The sequence below is a fragment of the Chlorocebus sabaeus genome, chromosome 8, assembly GCF_047675955.1.
Source record: "Chlorocebus sabaeus isolate Y175 chromosome 8, mChlSab1.0.hap1, whole genome shotgun sequence".
NCBI lineage: Eukaryota > Metazoa > Chordata > Mammalia > Primates > Cercopithecidae > Chlorocebus > Chlorocebus sabaeus.
Genome location: NC_132911.1, coordinates 147,054,350 through 147,070,031, shown reverse-complemented (window position 1 = coordinate 147,070,031; position 15,682 = coordinate 147,054,350). Strand labels below are relative to the sequence as shown.

Below are 15,682 nucleotides of genomic sequence, written 5' to 3'. Positions count from 1 at the left end.
TCCCAGCTGACGCATGAGGGAGGTGGCAGCGCAGGGTCCTGGACCCTGGAACTGGAGCTTGGGATGCAGGGCGGGTTGCTCCCACCTGGGGACCCTTGGAAGGGACTGGATGAGAGGGCAGGGGTCTTGCAGAGCTGGGGGCTGCCTTGCCACCCGGGGTCTGTGCTTCAGCCCTCCCAAGGTGCACCTGCCTGTGCCGCCTCCCAGGGCTGCTGAGCAGGTGGCGGCTGCCCCCTGGTGGCTGCAGGGAATGACTCCCACCAGCCCTGTCCCTTTCAGAACCTGCTGGGCCCTGGGGCCCTTGGTGAGGCCCCCCACTCTGGCTCTGTGGCTCCTCTCGGGTGCAGCTCGGCCCTGCCCTGCTCTGCAGCACTTCCCACCCCCTCCCCTTGGTGCCCAGGTCCTGAGCCCACTGCTGTGGGGGTCCTGGGGGCGGTGCTCCTGCTGACTGCCTTTGGGGGCCATTGTCCACCCAGTCTACAGAGGCCTGGAGGCAGCCCCCACTTCCCCTGCTTGAGACACTGAAAGCTCACAGCCTGTGGAGGCCAGCAGGAACGGCGCAAGCAGGCTGGGGAGGGCTAGGGGCCCGTGCAGGCCCCAGGCTCAGGGAGAGGTGACATGCTCAGGAGCTGGAGGGTGGCGCCTATGCTCGGAGCAGGACAGCAAAGTGGGCAGCAGGGCTGGCAGGCTTAGAGCCAGCATGAGACCTGGGCCATGACACTGGGGACTCCTGGGCAAAGGGGACACTTGCTGGGATGACCAGCACAGCGTGCAGAGGTGGGGAGTCCCTTGCTCTATGCACAGACAGGACAACAGGAGGTATTTTTGGGGAAGGCCGTGTCTGGGACCCGGCCTAGGGGTCTGCGGATGCTGTGGGTGTGCCTGGCTGCTGCATGGTGGCATGGTGGAGGGGCAGCGAGCGAAGGGGTGCCCAGCAGGAGTCACTGGGCACCAGGCAGAAACTTGGCTGGAGGCAGGACTGAGACCTCAGGGTCTGTGCCCAGGGCAGCAGCAGGGTGGACAGAGCCCGGGGGCACAGACGTGATGACTGAGAGGTGCACCTCCTGTGAGGAGCCCTCAGGGTGGGGCAGCCCCAGGAAGCTGACCTCAGACCGGCAGAGGGACTGGCACCCTTCCTGTGTGTGGGTGAAGAGGCCACAGCTCCCATCACTGGGCTCAGACAGGTCTGACCATAGTCTTTAATGGGCAGGCTGGTGCCCGAGGAAGCCTCCGGCATGAGGCGGGGCAGGCATTGCCCAGAGGTCCTCTGGGTGGGGAGGGCATGCTTGGTGCTTCCCACCAGCTGGAGCCAGGGCTGAGGTGTGCAGGGAGCCTGGCCCTCACAGCCACCCTGGGCACTTCGAGGATGAGGGCAGAGCTGGCTTCACTGGGGCACGGGGCTGGGAGCAGCCTCCAGGCTTGCCCTGCTGGGCTTTTCGGCTCCAGCTGAGGAGGGGCCGGGGGCTGGCCCACGTGGATGCCGGGGTCTTGCAGCCATGCTCCCTCTGGCTGCTTAGAAGCCCCCTGGGGCCCAGCAGGGCGGGTCGGCGGTCCCCCTGTAGCAGGGACAGAGACAGACTGTGGTCAGCCACTGCTGGCCTGTCCCCACCTGCAGCCAGTCTGGGAGGGGTGAGAACCACCTGGGAGGGGCTGGCACACGGGGGGCTTATTTGGGGGCTCCCATCAGGGTGACCACATAGTAGGGGCCCCATGGGTTTCACCCAACCCTGGGTCAACCATGCTGCGTAGATGAAACTTCTGGGATGGAGCACCTGGCCCAGAAGCCTCCAGTCTGAGGATACAGAGGCCCCGTGAGGGGTGGGCTCAGCATCCTCGGGGTCAGGGCAGGAGCCCTCAGATGGAGGCCACAGCACAGGTGGCCCCTGCCCAGGAGGCGGCCCGGGGAGGGTTACCCGCAGCCCCACCTCCCCTTCCCAATGCTGCTCGAGCATCCAGGGCACGCCCAGGGCCAGGGTGGGGACAGCAGGCTGGGCACCACCCCTCCGGGGCCCCCAGGGCTCACCAAGGTGGGCAGCCTAGAGCTGGGCAGCACTGACACCACCTGCAGGCTGGCACCCGCCTCTCCCACAGCCTTCAGCTCCGCCACCACCTCTGCATGTCTCCACCACCTGCACGGCTGCCCGTTCACTGACACAATGTAGTCACCCTCCTTCAGGCCGGCCGCCTGTGGGGAGACTTGGATGGTGAGGCGGGGACAGGACACCCTGGCTGGCACTGGGGACTCAGCCTCAGGGGGCCGGTGGGGCCCTTACCGCGGCCTGGCTCCCTGGAATGACAGCAGCGATGAGGACAGGCGAGTCTCCCCGAAGCGTGAGGCCGAAGCCACCCTCTCCTCGGGTCAGGTGGACGGGCCCCACCAGCCGCCACCGGTTCTTGGCTGAGAACACAGACAGGGGCCCCTGGCGGGGGCTCAGAGGTCAGAGGCCCAGCTGGGCCACACACTGAGGAGACCCCGCCTAACTAGCACGTCCATCCAACCTGTGCACCGAGGGACACCGTGGGGTTCCACAGGGTGGGTGGGCAGGGCTGGACCGCCATCAACGGCCTGAGGCCATGTGCTGGTCAGAGCCACGCAGCCCGAGCTGCCCGTGCCTGGGGACAGGTGTGCTCACCAGCCGATGGAAGATGTCAGGCCCCTTCCCCTGGGACAGGCGTGGCATCCTGGCCTCTGGCTTCTGGTGGGTCTTAGCTGAGAGGGTGGAAGAGCAGAGCTAAGCTGGGAGCCTGTGGAGACCTGCCCCGGGGATTTTCCAGGGCGCAGGGCATGACCCCAAGCGCACACAGGCCCCGCCTCTGACCTCCTGGCCTGGCCGCACTGCAATGGTGGGGGGAGCTGCCCCATGTGCCCTGAACACATGGCCTCCTCTGCCCCAAGTGGCTCCCAGAATCCCTCCCTGAATTCCCAGGCGTGCCTGTCCCGGGTCTGTGGGCTTCCCCTCAGGGTAGGCCAGTGCAGGGAGGGAGGGGCTGAGGGGCGTGGCCATCCCCCAGGCCCCTGAAGGGCCCGGCAGCTCTGTGGGCCTGAGATTGCGGCCTGGAAAGTGCTACTGCTGTTGAATTCATCATGGCGATTGGATCTTTAATGCAATCAGCCTCCCTTTCTCCAGGACGAAGGCCCCCACCCTGGCCGGGGATGCAGCCACCCACACAGGCCCTGGTTGCTCACGCTGGATGTCTGGGGCCTCGGCAGTCTCACAGAAGTCATCCTCACGGTCAAGCTCCGCATACTTGGCCAGTGAGCGCTGCAGCGTCTGGGCGACCACAGCCCGCAGCAGGTCCACCTCTCGCAGGACGCGGCACAGGGCGTGCAGCCGCAGCGCCTCCTCCTGCCCCAGGATGGCGCGCTTCAGGTGTGCCTTGCCTGTACGCGGGGCACTGGGACGTCACACACCATGTGGGCCTGTAGGCCCTGGGACGTGGCAGAAGGAGTGGGCAAAGCCAGGGCTGTGGGGCTCATCACAGCCACTTTTGCTGTAGGCGTGTGCCACAGGGGTGAGGAGCTGGCTGTGCAGGAGGGCTCTGCCTCATACAGAGAAGGGGCCAGGGACAAGCTGCTCCCAGGGGTCTCCCACCTGCTCAGAGGCTGCCAGCACTCCTGGGGCCCCTGTGCTGGACCGTCACCCATCAGGCACAGGGCATCCAGGGATAGGTAGGTGGCCCAACTCGTTAGCATGGGGACACCAGGTGGCAAACAGCGTGAGGGTGGTGGGGGGGTCACCCTGCCACTGTTGGTGACCATCTGAGCCCCCAGGGCCCTCCATCCATGGGCACCTTACCAAGCTGCCTGCGCTCCTCCAGCTCCTGCGGCAGCACGGGGCCTTGGGGCTTGCAGGAGGTGGGGGGCTGGAGGAAGACCTGCTCGTGTGTGGGGAGCTCTCCCTCGGTTGCTGCTGGGGGACAGAGAGGCCATGAGCCCTGAGCGGGGGGCCTTTGCAGCATCATGGGCAAGTGCGGTGGGCACTCACGGGAGCCGTCGCAGAGGGCCATGGCTACGTGGTAGTGGGCCAGGGAGCGGAAGTACTCGGCCTTGACATGCACCAGGGCAGTCCAGGAGACGGGCATGTAGTCGTGGATGGGTGGCTGGGCCATGGTCTGGTGCACTAGTCTGTACTCGGCTGCCACCTGCCGGTGGACATGGCAGGCACGCGAGGGCCTCCCGCTCTCCGGTGGTGACTGCTTCTCCCTACCCAGCCTCCACCCGCTCTGACCACCATCCCAGCAGCCTCCCTGGCACCCCAGTTCCTGCCGCTTCATGCTATTCCCTGGAGGCAGAGGCTTGGGCGCCCAGGTTCCTGACCAGCCCCACCGGGAGCAGGACAACAGCCGGCTTGGGGCTGACACACAAGGAAGGAGGCGGGAGAGCTCACGCTTGCCTGGACCTGGGCTCTGGCCCCAGCTCAGCCCCACCCTCTGCACCCTGACACGGGTGCCTGAGCTCACCTGGGCAGCCTCCTGCGCCAGGCGCAGCTGGGCCAGGCAGTCTTGGGGGGCCATGGAGGCAGGGGGTGAGAGGCCCTCAAACACACATTCCTGGGCCTGGGCCATCATGAGCTGCTCCAGTGCGCAGAGGGACGCAGGGCTCATGTCTGGGCTCGGCGCATGGGAGAAGTTCTCCCTCAGGAGGCTGAAGGTCCCTGCGGAGGGGGGGGGGTGGTGCTCACACAGGCAGGGCCCTGACCTACCCATCTCTGCCCCATGCAGCACTCAGGGAGGCCAGCTAGGGCCGCTCCTGGGACACGCATGGGCCTGATGTGCTCAGCCCCCCTACCTGAGGGACGGACATCCTAACCACCCCCCAGCTCCTGCCCTGCAGAAGGGGCTCTGCAACACCCTGGCACCACACCCTGTCCCCCCACGGCCTGGGCCGCCCTCACCAGCGGCCCTCTGGAAGGCCTCCACAGCGCGGTGGGCACCCTCGGCGCAGGAGCGGTTCTGGCGCGCCCCAATCTGCGTGTGGAGGGCGCCGATGTTGAAGAGAACGCTGCCCTTCTCGAAGGCCAGGGCGCGCTGCTGGGCCGGGACCCCAGTAAGCGAGTCGTACCTGCAGTGTCAGGTCAGGCTGGGCGGAGTTCCCACAGTTCCCGAGGCCAGGCCTCCCCTCCCCAGGGTGCCCCCGCCCGCAGAGCCCCTACCAGTGGAAGAAGAGCCCGAGGCTCCTGGCAGGGGTGAGGAAGCGCGCGTCCAGGAAGCACAGCTGGTTATAGTAGGCTGTGAGCAGCTCCAGGCCCGCCTCGTTCCGGCTGGGGGTCCGCATGGCCTGCAGGGCAGGAGCCGCTGGGCCCCACCGCCCTGGCCCATCCCACTCTCACACACTGCCCTGGGAAGTCCCATGGGCATCAGCACCATGGGGGGCGGGGAGGCAAAGCCAGCGGGGCCCTGGGCAGCCGCAACTCCCAAAGGCCAGCAGCGTGCGGCACCGGGGCCACCTGCCAACCCCTCGACATGCCCCGGCTGGGTCTGCGCACACAGGGTCCTTGGTGCGCCCGTCTCCCCACATCCTCCAGACGTCCACACTGAGCTCCGCCGTCTGTGCCTGACTTAAGCCTCAGCCTCTGCATGTGTCTCCTAGGACTGCAGGAGGGTGGGCGGGCGGGGGAACCACACACCTGCCGCAGGGCCTCCAGCTCTCTGATTTCTGCCTCGTAGGAAGTGCCGTCCTCTCCAAAGTGCACCAAGATCAGCTCCTGATGGGGGGCAGGTGTTGGCATCCACAGTACCCCTGTGCCTGGCATCCTTCCCTGAGGTCTCCCAACCCACCGTGGAGAAAGACTCATGGTGGAGGAGGGCTGTGTCGCACAGCAGGCTGGCTGCCATGCAGGTTGGGGGCTCTGGGCCCCTCAGGAGAAGCCCTAGAGAAGGGCTGGGGCCAACTGTACGGAGGGACCTGGTGGGTTGATGCAGCTTGGAGCCCCTCTGGCCCTGGGGTTTCCCATCACAGAGGTGGCGCCTGGAGACTCAGCGCTACTTTTATGTGCATTTCCTTATTCATCCCCATGGCCGGGAGGCAGGTGCCATCTGCCACTCAGTGACTCCAACACTGAACACAGTCAGTGGCTCCTGCAGGGCCCTGCCGGGCAGTGCCAGTCTGTTCTGGGGTCTGAGCCCTCTCCAGGACCCTCATGAGTCAGTGCTGGGTGTGTGGTCCCAAGCCGGTGGTGCCCTCTGTGGGCGAATCTGGACCCTGTGCCCCGGCTGGGGCTTCCAGGCCCCATCCTCTTAGGGCATTGCCTGTCCGAGGGCAGGCCATGTGTTCATACCCACTCTATGGGATCAGCCCCAGCCTGGGGCGCAGGCACCAGTGTGGGCCCTGAACGCAGCAGAGGCTGGGTCTCTGTGGCCACTTCTGCCAGGTCCCTGGTGTCCCTTTCAGCCCTCCCTCCCTCTGGGCCTCAGTTTCCCTATCTGTTCAATGAGACAGCTGGACCAGGAAGCCTCCAAGACCCCCTTGGTCCCAGGGCAGGGCTGTGTCCCTCAGAGCTTGTAGGCCAGTGCCTACCTTCAGTGGTGTAGACCAGTCCAGCTCCTTGGTCTCCTTCAGGCCCAGGGGGATCATGGGGACAGTGACAGCTTCACTACAACCAGAAGCATCAACTTCAGACTGTAAGGCCAAACCCTGCTGCACACGGCAGCCGGGGGTCCACTCCTAGGGCTCTGTGGCACAGGGTGCCTCCCTCCCTCATGGGTGCACACGTGCGCCTGTGTCCTGCGGGGTGTCCTTGCACCTGCGCACCCCACCACCATCCTAAACCGCTCCAGAAGCACGTGCACACACATGCATGCGTGCGCGCTATCCCGGCCCCCATCCGCACCTCCCATGCTGGCCAGGGTCCAACACACATACACACATGCACGCGTGCGCGCTGTCCCGGCCCCCATCCGCACCTCCCATGCTGGCCAGGGTCCACACCACCGCTGAGCTCCTCCAGCTCCTCTTTCAGCAGCTGCAGGTTGGAGTTGACGTAGCTCAGCTCCAGGGCGACCGTCTCTCTCACCCGGTTGTTGCTGGTGGCTCTGAGGGAGGCCGTGGCAGTTGAAAGCCCAGCCCCAAGGTAGAGCCAAAGGCCCCGTGCCCACTGCCGCCCTCCTGCCAGCTGATCTGTCGGAGCTCCGAGCCCACCCTGCAGAGGATGTCGCTGATGGGGTCTGTCCCCCATGGGTGGGGCAGGTGCAACAGTGGCATCCGGGGGCTCACAGGTGATACCCCCTACAGTTCATCACCCCGACCCCAGCACCTGCATGTTCTGACTCTGGCCTGTGGGCACCTCCCTCAGCGCCATGGCTTTCTTTGGGGCTCATACAGCCCTCGACAGCACTCAAACACCACTTCCTTGGATGGTGGGTGAGAGCCACACCCCTCTCTGTGCCTGCATCAGGGCCCGGCAAAGGGACCAGGGGTCCCCAAAGAAGGCCAGGATGGGGGCAGGGAGGCAGCAGGTGCTAAGGGTACTGAAGGGCACTCACACACACACGTGCGGCTCACACGTGGCGTGCTCTGAGGAACAGGCAGCTCGGGTCTTCCACCCCTCTCCCAGGTCCCCAACCTTGGGATGCGCCGTCACCTGCCACAGCTCAGCCTCAACCATGGCTCTTCTGAGAAGCCCCCACGTGCACTGTTGGGGCTTCCCAAGCTGCACACCCGGCAGGGACACTGGTTTCCTGGCACCTCCGGCCCAGCACAGAGGTCCGTGAAGGCAGGTCTGTGAGGGTCATGGCTGGGCATCACGTGTACTGTGTGCCCCCCAGGACCCATCTGCTCATGCCCCTGTCTCCCTGACCCGGCCATGGGGCAGACACCTGCCTGGGTGGCTGTCCTGCCCCCCTCACCCAGGTCAGCCCTGCTCCTGGGGCCGGGTGGCCTCAGGCACTCACCTGTAGAGGTTCTCAGCACCCGTCCGCATCTGCAGCTCCTTGTCAATCTGCTGGTGAATCCGGGCCCTGCGGCTCTGCAGCTGGCCGCACTGCATCTGCACCAGGGAGTCACAGCCCTGCAGGGAGGCCACAGGGGATCACGGCCCGACCCTGTGGAGCCCGCACCAGGCTGTGCCTCGCCAGCCACTGAGAGGAGTGCAGCCTGCCCAAGGGTAACGGGGTGGCCTCCATGGGCTGGGGCTGGAGCTGACTTCACAAGGAGGGGCTGGACAGAGCCAGTGTGAATATGGGCCCAGCCAGAGCAGGGCCAGGAGGCAGTCAGTGCAGAAGGACGTGGTGTGGGGGGATGCTGCTGACTTGTGACGGGGGTTGGGAGGGGAGGCTGGCACCTGCCAAGGACACCAGGAGCGAGGGCCTCACCAGGCGGCCTGGACAAGTAGGGCTCCAGGAGCTCTGCAGGGGGCGGCCTGCTGCCCCTCACAATAGGATTCTTCTGGGTCTCCTTCTGCACTTCTGGATTTCATTCTGGGATCCCCCCCAATTTTTTTCCATCCAATTCACCCATGCCTCCCAACCATTCCCGTGTGGGTTTAGGTGTGGGCTCAAAGGACAGTGTCCCTGAGGCTCTGGGGGCAGCCACTGGCACCCGATGGTTGGTGCAGAGGCTGCAGTCCGACTTTGGGAATGGTTCTCGAAGTGAACGCAGACCTGTGCACTCCCCATCCACAGAGAAGAGACTCTGAGCCTTGTACCCACAGATTGCACCCCCACGGCCCTGCCCAGCACCACCCATGGCGAAAGAGCAGGGCATGCCCGGCAGGGCCCCTTCTGGACTTTCATGGCTCCTGTGTCTTCTTAAGTGGTGCGAATCTGCTGGGGCTTAAATTTCACTCCAGGGTGATCCAGTTTCATGCCTCAGCCTACCCCATCCTTGTGGTGTTGGGGTCCTGCCTGTGCGATCCTCATGTGTCCCTCCCTCTCACCATGCCCCTCCCCCCAGCTCTTCCCCATGGCTGCGTGGGAATGCCTGGGTCTCCACCCCGACAAGATTCTTTGCAGCTACCTGTGGCTGTTCTCTGGGTGGGCTCCCAGGCGTGGGCCGGCTGGCTTGCCTCTCCAGCACCCACTCCTTCCAGGCTTTGAGACCCACAGTGCTGCTCAGGGCTCGCTGCTCAGGGACACTGACTCCCACCCAGCCCTTGGGTGAGCCTGGTCTGTGTCAGGTGCGGCCATCTGGCCATTTCTGCCAGTCAGCAGCAAGACAAGGCCTCTGGTGGCTCCTGGGACTGCTTCCCGCCCTTGTCGGGAGACAGGACCTCTTCTGTCCCAGGACCTTGTCGTGTCTGAAGATGAATCCTGCCACCATGAAACTGACCCGACACTGCATGAAGCTGCGGATTCATGGGGCCAACGTGCACATGGCACTGGGTCTTCCCCTCTGTGGACCTGGCACCCTCTCCACGCACACACGTCTCTCAGGCCTTTCCGTCTTCCCCGTAAAGAGCTCACATGTGTTTTCCTGGGTTTCCCCTAGATATCTACAGAGAGTTATTTTTGCTAATGTGAATGAGACCTTTGTCTGCATTGTAATTAGTTTATTCCCATTATACAGGAATGATTTGATTTCCTAGACAGAAGGCCTGCTCGTCCTGCCCCCCAAGCTCACAGCAGCCAGCTGAGCGGGTGACCATCTATTATGGGTGAATTGTGTCCCCACAAAAGACAGGTTCAAGTCCTAACTCCCAGTACATGTGAGTGCAATTTGTCTAGAAATAGGGTCTTTGCAGATATAATGAGTTAAGATGAGGCCACCCTGGAGTAGGGGGGGTCCTTAATCGCAGTGACAAGGGTCCTTATAAGAGATGGGAAATGTGAACACAGCCACATGGAAGTGGCCATAGGAAGGCAGAGACAGACTGGAGGATAAGGCACCGTCCCTTGGAACCCACACCATCCCCAAACCCCTGCACTGTCCCTCGGAACCCACACCACCCCAAACCCCTGCGCTATCCCCTGGAACCCACACCATCCCCCAAACCCCTGCGCTGTCCCCTGGAACCCACACCATCCCCCAAACCCCTGCGCTATCCCCTGGAACCCACACCACCCCCCAAACCCCTGCGCTATCCCCTGGAACCCACACCATCCCCAAACCCCTGCGCTGTCCCCTGGAACCCACACCATCCCCAAACCCCTGCGCTGTCCCCTGGAACCCACACCATCCCCAAACCCCTGCGCTGTCCCCTGGAACCCACACCATCCCCAAACCCCTGCGCTATCCCCTGGAACCCACACCATCCCCAAACCCCTGCGCTATCCCCTGGAACCCACACCACCCCCCAAACTCCCACGCCGTTCCCTGGACACCCGTGCCGTCCACCAGACACCTGTGCCATCCTCCAAACCCCTGCGCCGTCTGCTGGACACCTGTGCCATCCCCTGGACACCCACACCAGCAGCCTCCTGCTAAGTGCTGGGGGTGAGGGAGCCTGATGGAGCTCCCCGAACTGAAGATGAGCCGGTGCTTAGGGGCTGGGGGGAGGGACACAAGCGCTAAAGGGCCAAAGCAGAGAGGCCATGGTGGCTGGGAGGAGGGTGTGCTGGCCCAGGACGCTGGCCTCCCCCCAGCCGAGCTCTGTCCCCGTGGACACCACCCAGCAGGGGACGGGCCAATGTGCACTTGGGAACCCTCATCCTGCTCCCGTTTCCCACTCCCGCCTCCTCCAGAAAAGAAATTCCCTCCAGAGCTGCTTCAGGGGCTCAGGCTGGAGAGGCCCACAGGTGGGAGAGGCACGGGCGCCTCAGATCTGAGAAGCTGCCTGAACTTGAGGCCTGCCCACCCCTGCCTCCCATCCCTATCTTTCCCACCTGCACTACCACCTTGAGGGCCTCTGCCCAGTACCTAGGAGACCCCCGTGCCACCCACTGCACTACACCCCTCCCTGCAAAGGCCCCACTGCAAGGCTCCAGTGGCTTTAAGGGCTCTGGCTGTGCAACGGGCATCAGACACCCAGCCAGGTCCCTGCTCCCCTCCTGGCCCCAGGAGAGCTGTGGGGAGCCTGGCCCCTCAGAGCCCCACAGGCACCTGCCGTGGCCCTGGGCCATTCCTCGGCCTCCCCACCTGCAGTGCTCCCTGCTGGCCAAGTGACTTCCTGGCCTACATGGGGATGAGCAGACCCGAGCTGGACCTTTGAGGCTGGGTAGACCTTGGAGGGGGAGGCCCATGCCCCACTTTCCACACTGGGCTGAAGGTTGTGCCCAGCAGAAGGGGCGTGGACACAGGTGTTCAGCCCCCTGCTCCTGCTACACCCTCCCATCCTCTGGAGACAAAGGTGACCTGGAGCCCCCCCACCCCCACCCCCACGGTGCCCTGACACCCTACTGTGACCATTTCCACCTTGCATTAGGAAGGAACAGAGAGGCTATGGTCTGCGGGGGTCCCGAGAGGCAGCCACACATGAAGGGCCTGGCCGTGCATTGATGGAGAGGGACGGAGAACAGAGAAACAGTCCCCTAACCCTGACAGTGGGACTCCTCTACCCGTGAGGAAACAGTGTGGCCGTGGCCAGAATGGGGCTGACCTGGGGACTGGCATAATGTGGAGACAGTTATCCCAGCCCAGATCTGGGAACAGCAAAACATCAGAGCAGGGCCAGACCTCCACCCTCCCCCAGGATCCCCTGGCCCTGGGCCAGGCAGTCCCCAGGCAGAGGCCACCCACCTGGAGCAAACCAGCTTCTTCCCCTCAGAGCCCTGGCCCTGGGCACCCTGTCTGCTGACACCCACCCATCTCAGGGATCCCTCTCCTCTGCCCCCACTGAAGTCTCACCTGAATGCAAGAACCGGAAGCTCCAGGAGGGTGGACACATAGCACCTACCCGACCCACCATCTCTGCCCCCCACTGATGAGGGAGCAGAATTCAATGGGCATTGGCACACAGGGGTCTCCTGGGATGCGGGGCTACAAGCAGCACGCACGCCAGAGGGATCACAGACTGGCCACTCACGCCAGGGACCCCCACTCTCTCTGATGCTCCCTGGGGCACCCAGGCGCTGGTGGTTCCTGAGCGCCCCTCTTCCTGGAGCCCAATCTACCTGGGCAGGGGCCTGGGAATCCCTTTGTAACCAGCACCCAGAGGGTGCTCCTGTCCAGCCAGGCCAGGGAACCTCAGGCTGACCCACTCGGCATGCTGGAGACCAGGCAAGGGGGGCACAGTCACCCTGCCCACCTGCTGCTCCAACGCTCTCCCTCATCAGCCCGCTCCCCCTTCTCTCACTGGCCTCCCTTGACCTCCCGAGGAAACCACAGGACCTGCATCCAGCCAGGCTGTATTCTCTGTGGTCCTCCCCCGGGAGCTCCTGCAGCCCCTGTGGGAGGGATGGCAGCTGGGTTGGCCGCCCTGGGCCGTGCCAGGCTTCTCCCCTTACCAGCTTGGCAGCCTTGGCCACTTATTCACCCTGTTCCTCAGACGGGCTGAGGCCCAGGGCTTGGGAGGCACCGATGGCAGGACTCCAGCTGCGGCTCTGGCCCCGGCACCAGGTAAGCGCTAGCGCAAAGCACACTCTCATCATACCCGGGGCAAATACAAGTCACCCAGACCCGTCCACAGGGCCTCAGGCCCAGGCGTGGTCTCTAAGCCGAGGAATGACCGACCCCTGACCACTGAACTCCGAGCATTAGGGCCAGTTTGGGGGCCAGCCTGATGGGGGTAGAACAGGCCTCACTCCAGCCTGGCCGCAGGCATCAGGGAAGACCTTCCAGATGGCAGGACGGCCTGAGTGGTGTGTGTGTGACACAGGGCCTGCCCCCGCTCCCCGGCCACCTCCCACAGACCCCTCCCCAGTACCCTGACTGCGGGGTCATTTCTGGACACTGCGAGAGACATGGCAGCCTGGAAACAGCTTCTCCCCGACTTTCCAAGGTGACAGCCCAGGGAGGGCCAGGACAGAGAGCCCGGGCACAGCCCCCAGCCTGAAAAGCGTCACCTCCAGAGCCCTCTGGGACATCTTGTTTGTACAGCCTCCCAAACATTCCACCCAAAACAACTTTGCTGTCCCAGGCCACCTGCAGGCATGGCCGCCCTGCCAGAGCGAGTTCACAGGGGTCAGGCAAAGGCTGCCTCTCCCTCCAGTGCCCAGGAGGTGCTGCAGCCTCTTGCACGCCTAGGGGTGGGCAGGAAGGGAGTCCTTGAGGGCTATGGTCAGCATCGGCAGCTCAGTGACCTGAAGTCAAGCCTTGGCTGATAACACTGCCTCCTCCTCTAAGAGACCTGAGTCCAGACATGGAAGCTGAGTAGAACCAGGGACAACGCAGTCCGATGTCCCAGAGGGGAGGAGGGCCAGGTGCTATCAAAGGCTCACCTGGGGCGAGGAGCAGGAGCAGCCCCCCGCCGAAAGCCCACGACGGGCATGGGCGCCCAGAGCCTGGCAGGAGCACTGGGACAGCCTCGAGCTGGTCCGCAGGGAACACGCAGGCTCTGGACTGCAGAGCAAGGCCCACAGACGTCCCCTCCTTCCCGGGCAGAGACTCAGCAGGTCTCCATAGCCCTGCCCATCCCCCCCACTTGCCCAGTCAGCGCCCCGGGTTAGGGACTTCAGAAGGGGAGGAGGTTTGGGAAGTGAGGAGAGGACAGCCGGGAAGACCTCTCTCGATTTCCCATACCCAGGAGGCTTCGCTGCCTGCAGCTACCAGTGCACCCAATGGGCACGCAGTTCCTGAGCAGTGCAGAGGGAGGACCGAGCTAGGGAAGGAGGCTATACAGGTGCCGCAAAGGAACACGACGGCGGGTGTGGCGAGGGCGCTCACAGAGCCCAGGCCCACACCCGCCCAGAAGGGGGCCACGAGGAGGGCGTCCCCCGACCCGCTTCAGCGATGAGGATGATCCAGACTTTGGCTCCCCGCATTTCCTGGCTCACATGAGTGGCCTGGAAGCACCTCCACCGAGCTCAGAGGAGGAGGGACGCAGGCTCTGGCCTCAGTTTCCCTGCCTGCGTCCGGGCCAAGTGAGACGTGGGAGGGGGGTGCCCGGAACGCGCTTCGAGTGGGGGCAGGAAAGGGCCGGGATTCCGGGCCCCTCCTCCCGCCACCGCGCCAGTGCTGCGCACCTGCAGCCGCGAACTCTCTTCGCCGGCGCCCGCGCCGTCCGGCCTCTCCTCCAGGATCATCGCCGCGCCCGCCGCGCTGGGGGTCCTTCGGAGTCAGCCTCTCGAGCAGCGCTCCGCAGCCGGACCAGGGCCTCCCGCACCACCCGGGCTGCGGGCTACTCAGTGCCCGCGCGGGTCCCCGACTGTCCCTCCTAGGTGGGGGTGGCCCGCTGCGCGGCTGGGCGTGGCACGGGTCCGGCTTGCCAAGCAGGCCGTTGCCCAATAGGCGGCAATGCCGCTTCGACGGACAGCTATGTCAGCCAACCAGAGCTCTAGGAAGGCGGGCTCTGGACGGCCAGCCCCGCTTGCCCGAGGGACGGTAACCCCTGGCAACCGAGGCCTGAACGCCCGCGGCCGGCTGGCAGGTTGTACTGCGCATGCGCCGCAGCTGCCGCAGAGCTTGCGGGAGAAGTTCGGGAAACGGAGGAAAAACTCTACGGAACGTCCCAAGCTGAGAGTCAGAGCGGACCTGGCTTCGGCGCGCCCGGCTCCTGGGCTCCCTTTGCGGGGACTCCAGGAGTCTGCCAGGCCGCGCCGTTTCGTCCCGTCACCCCGGCAACGGGACCCTCTAAGAGGCTTGTTCCAAAAATGTTCACAATGGGGTTTTTAAAAACGGTTTTGTTAGGGACAAGTGCTTGTGTGAGTTCTCCGACAATGCCTGCTTTCTTCTCTCTGCCCGCGGAGCGGAGGCTCCAGGCCTGGCCCCAGTCCGAGGTGCGTCTGTCGGTGGCGTCCTGCTTCCAAAATCGGCCTCCAGAACCCGCCTCCTTCCAGAATCCGCCTCCTTCCAGAACCTCCGTCCAGAACCCGCCGCCTTTCAGAACCTCCTTCCAGAATCCGCCGCCTTCCAGAACCTCAGTCCAGAACCCGCCTCCTTCCAGAACCTCCATCCAGACTCCGCCTCCTTCCAGAACCTCGGTACAGAACCCACCTCCTTCTAGCACCTATCTCTGGAACCCACGTGCTTTCAGAACTACCTGTTTGTAGAACTTGTTTCCAGAACGAACCTGCTTTCTGAATCTCTTTACTTCCAGAGCTTGCTTCCTGGACTGATCTGTTTTCAGAACCTACTTTCAGAACCAGCTTGCCTCCAGGACCACCTGCTTGGAGAACTGGCCTGCAACCCCAGGACTGGAAGCCTTGAGCCCGCACTGCTCCCTGCGGGGCTCACCCGGCTGTGTGTGTCCTTCCCAGCCTTCCATACTTCCCTAGGTGTCTGGTGACTTCGGAGCCCGCTCAGATTTCATGTGGGTTTCCTTAGCTCAGAACACAACCTTTGAAGGGAAGGAAGGCCAGGGCACAGATGGTAACCACGGCTCCTGTTCATCAAGTTCCTCTGAAGCCCAGGCCTTATCCATGTTGACTGCCCCACCACAGGCCCAGCCGAGCCTGGGAGCTGAGTCCTGGGCTCATTCTCGTGCCTGTGCGCCCCACCCCACAACAAGCACACATGAGCCTGTCATCCCCAGATCTCAATCCTGAAGGCTAAGCTCCGTGGTCTGCCGCAGCCATCTATCTGCAGCAGGCTCCTCCCACCAACAGTCTTTTTTTTTTTTTTTTTTTTTTTTGAGACGGAGTCTCGCTCTGTCGCCCAGGCTGGAGTGCAGTGGCCGGATCTCAGCTCACTGCAAGCTCCGCCTCCCGGGTT

At 64.1% G+C, this 15,682-nt stretch overlaps 1 protein-coding gene across 4 annotated transcripts; it reads right to left on the bottom strand.

The window, feature by feature from the left end:
- Nucleotides 1-1,181: 1,181 nt before the first annotated feature.
- RHPN1 (rhophilin Rho GTPase binding protein 1) lies at nt 1,182-14,178 on the bottom strand. 4 transcript variants are annotated; one of them, XM_008001763.3, is made up of 15 exons: nt 13,996-14,177; nt 7,891-7,985; nt 6,904-7,032; nt 6,518-6,593; nt 5,628-5,705; nt 5,154-5,278; nt 4,896-5,062; nt 4,462-4,655; nt 3,987-4,143; nt 3,798-3,911; nt 3,188-3,382; nt 2,634-2,710; nt 2,274-2,420; nt 2,024-2,185; nt 1,182-1,556 (listed from the first exon to the last, which is right to left on the bottom strand). In XM_008001763.3, exons 1-15 carry the CDS (start codon nt 14,053-14,055, stop codon nt 1,341-1,343), a joined length of 1,992 nt encoding a protein of 663 aa, XP_007999954.3. In that variant the 5' UTR covers nt 14,056-14,177; the 3' UTR covers nt 1,182-1,340. The 4 variants fall into 4 exon arrangements, with proteins under 4 accessions (XP_007999954.3, XP_007999952.3, XP_007999953.3 ...); XM_008001761.3 differs by having other exon boundaries at nt 7,891-8,006; nt 13,996-14,176; XM_008001762.3 differs by having other exon boundaries at nt 3,798-3,908; nt 7,891-8,006; nt 13,996-14,175.
- Nucleotides 14,179-15,682: the final 1,504 nt, after the last annotated feature.

What these genes read in the sequence shown, in the direction of transcription:
- RHPN1 (XM_008001760.3), bottom strand. Translation starts at nt 14,055, where the DNA reads ATGATCCTGGAGGAGAGGCCGGACGGCGCGGGCGCCGGCGAAGAGAGT. An exon ending in GACCCTGGCCAGCATGGGAG is followed by an intron (nt 6,594 to 6,903) that starts GTGCGGATGGGG and finishes TTCTGGTTGTAG; the next exon opens with TGAAGCTGTCACTGTCCCCA. An exon ending in TGGCGCAGGAGGCTGCCCAG is followed by an intron (nt 4,144 to 4,461) that starts GTGAGCTCAGGC and finishes GTCCACCGGCAG; the next exon opens with GTGGCAGCCGAGTACAGACT.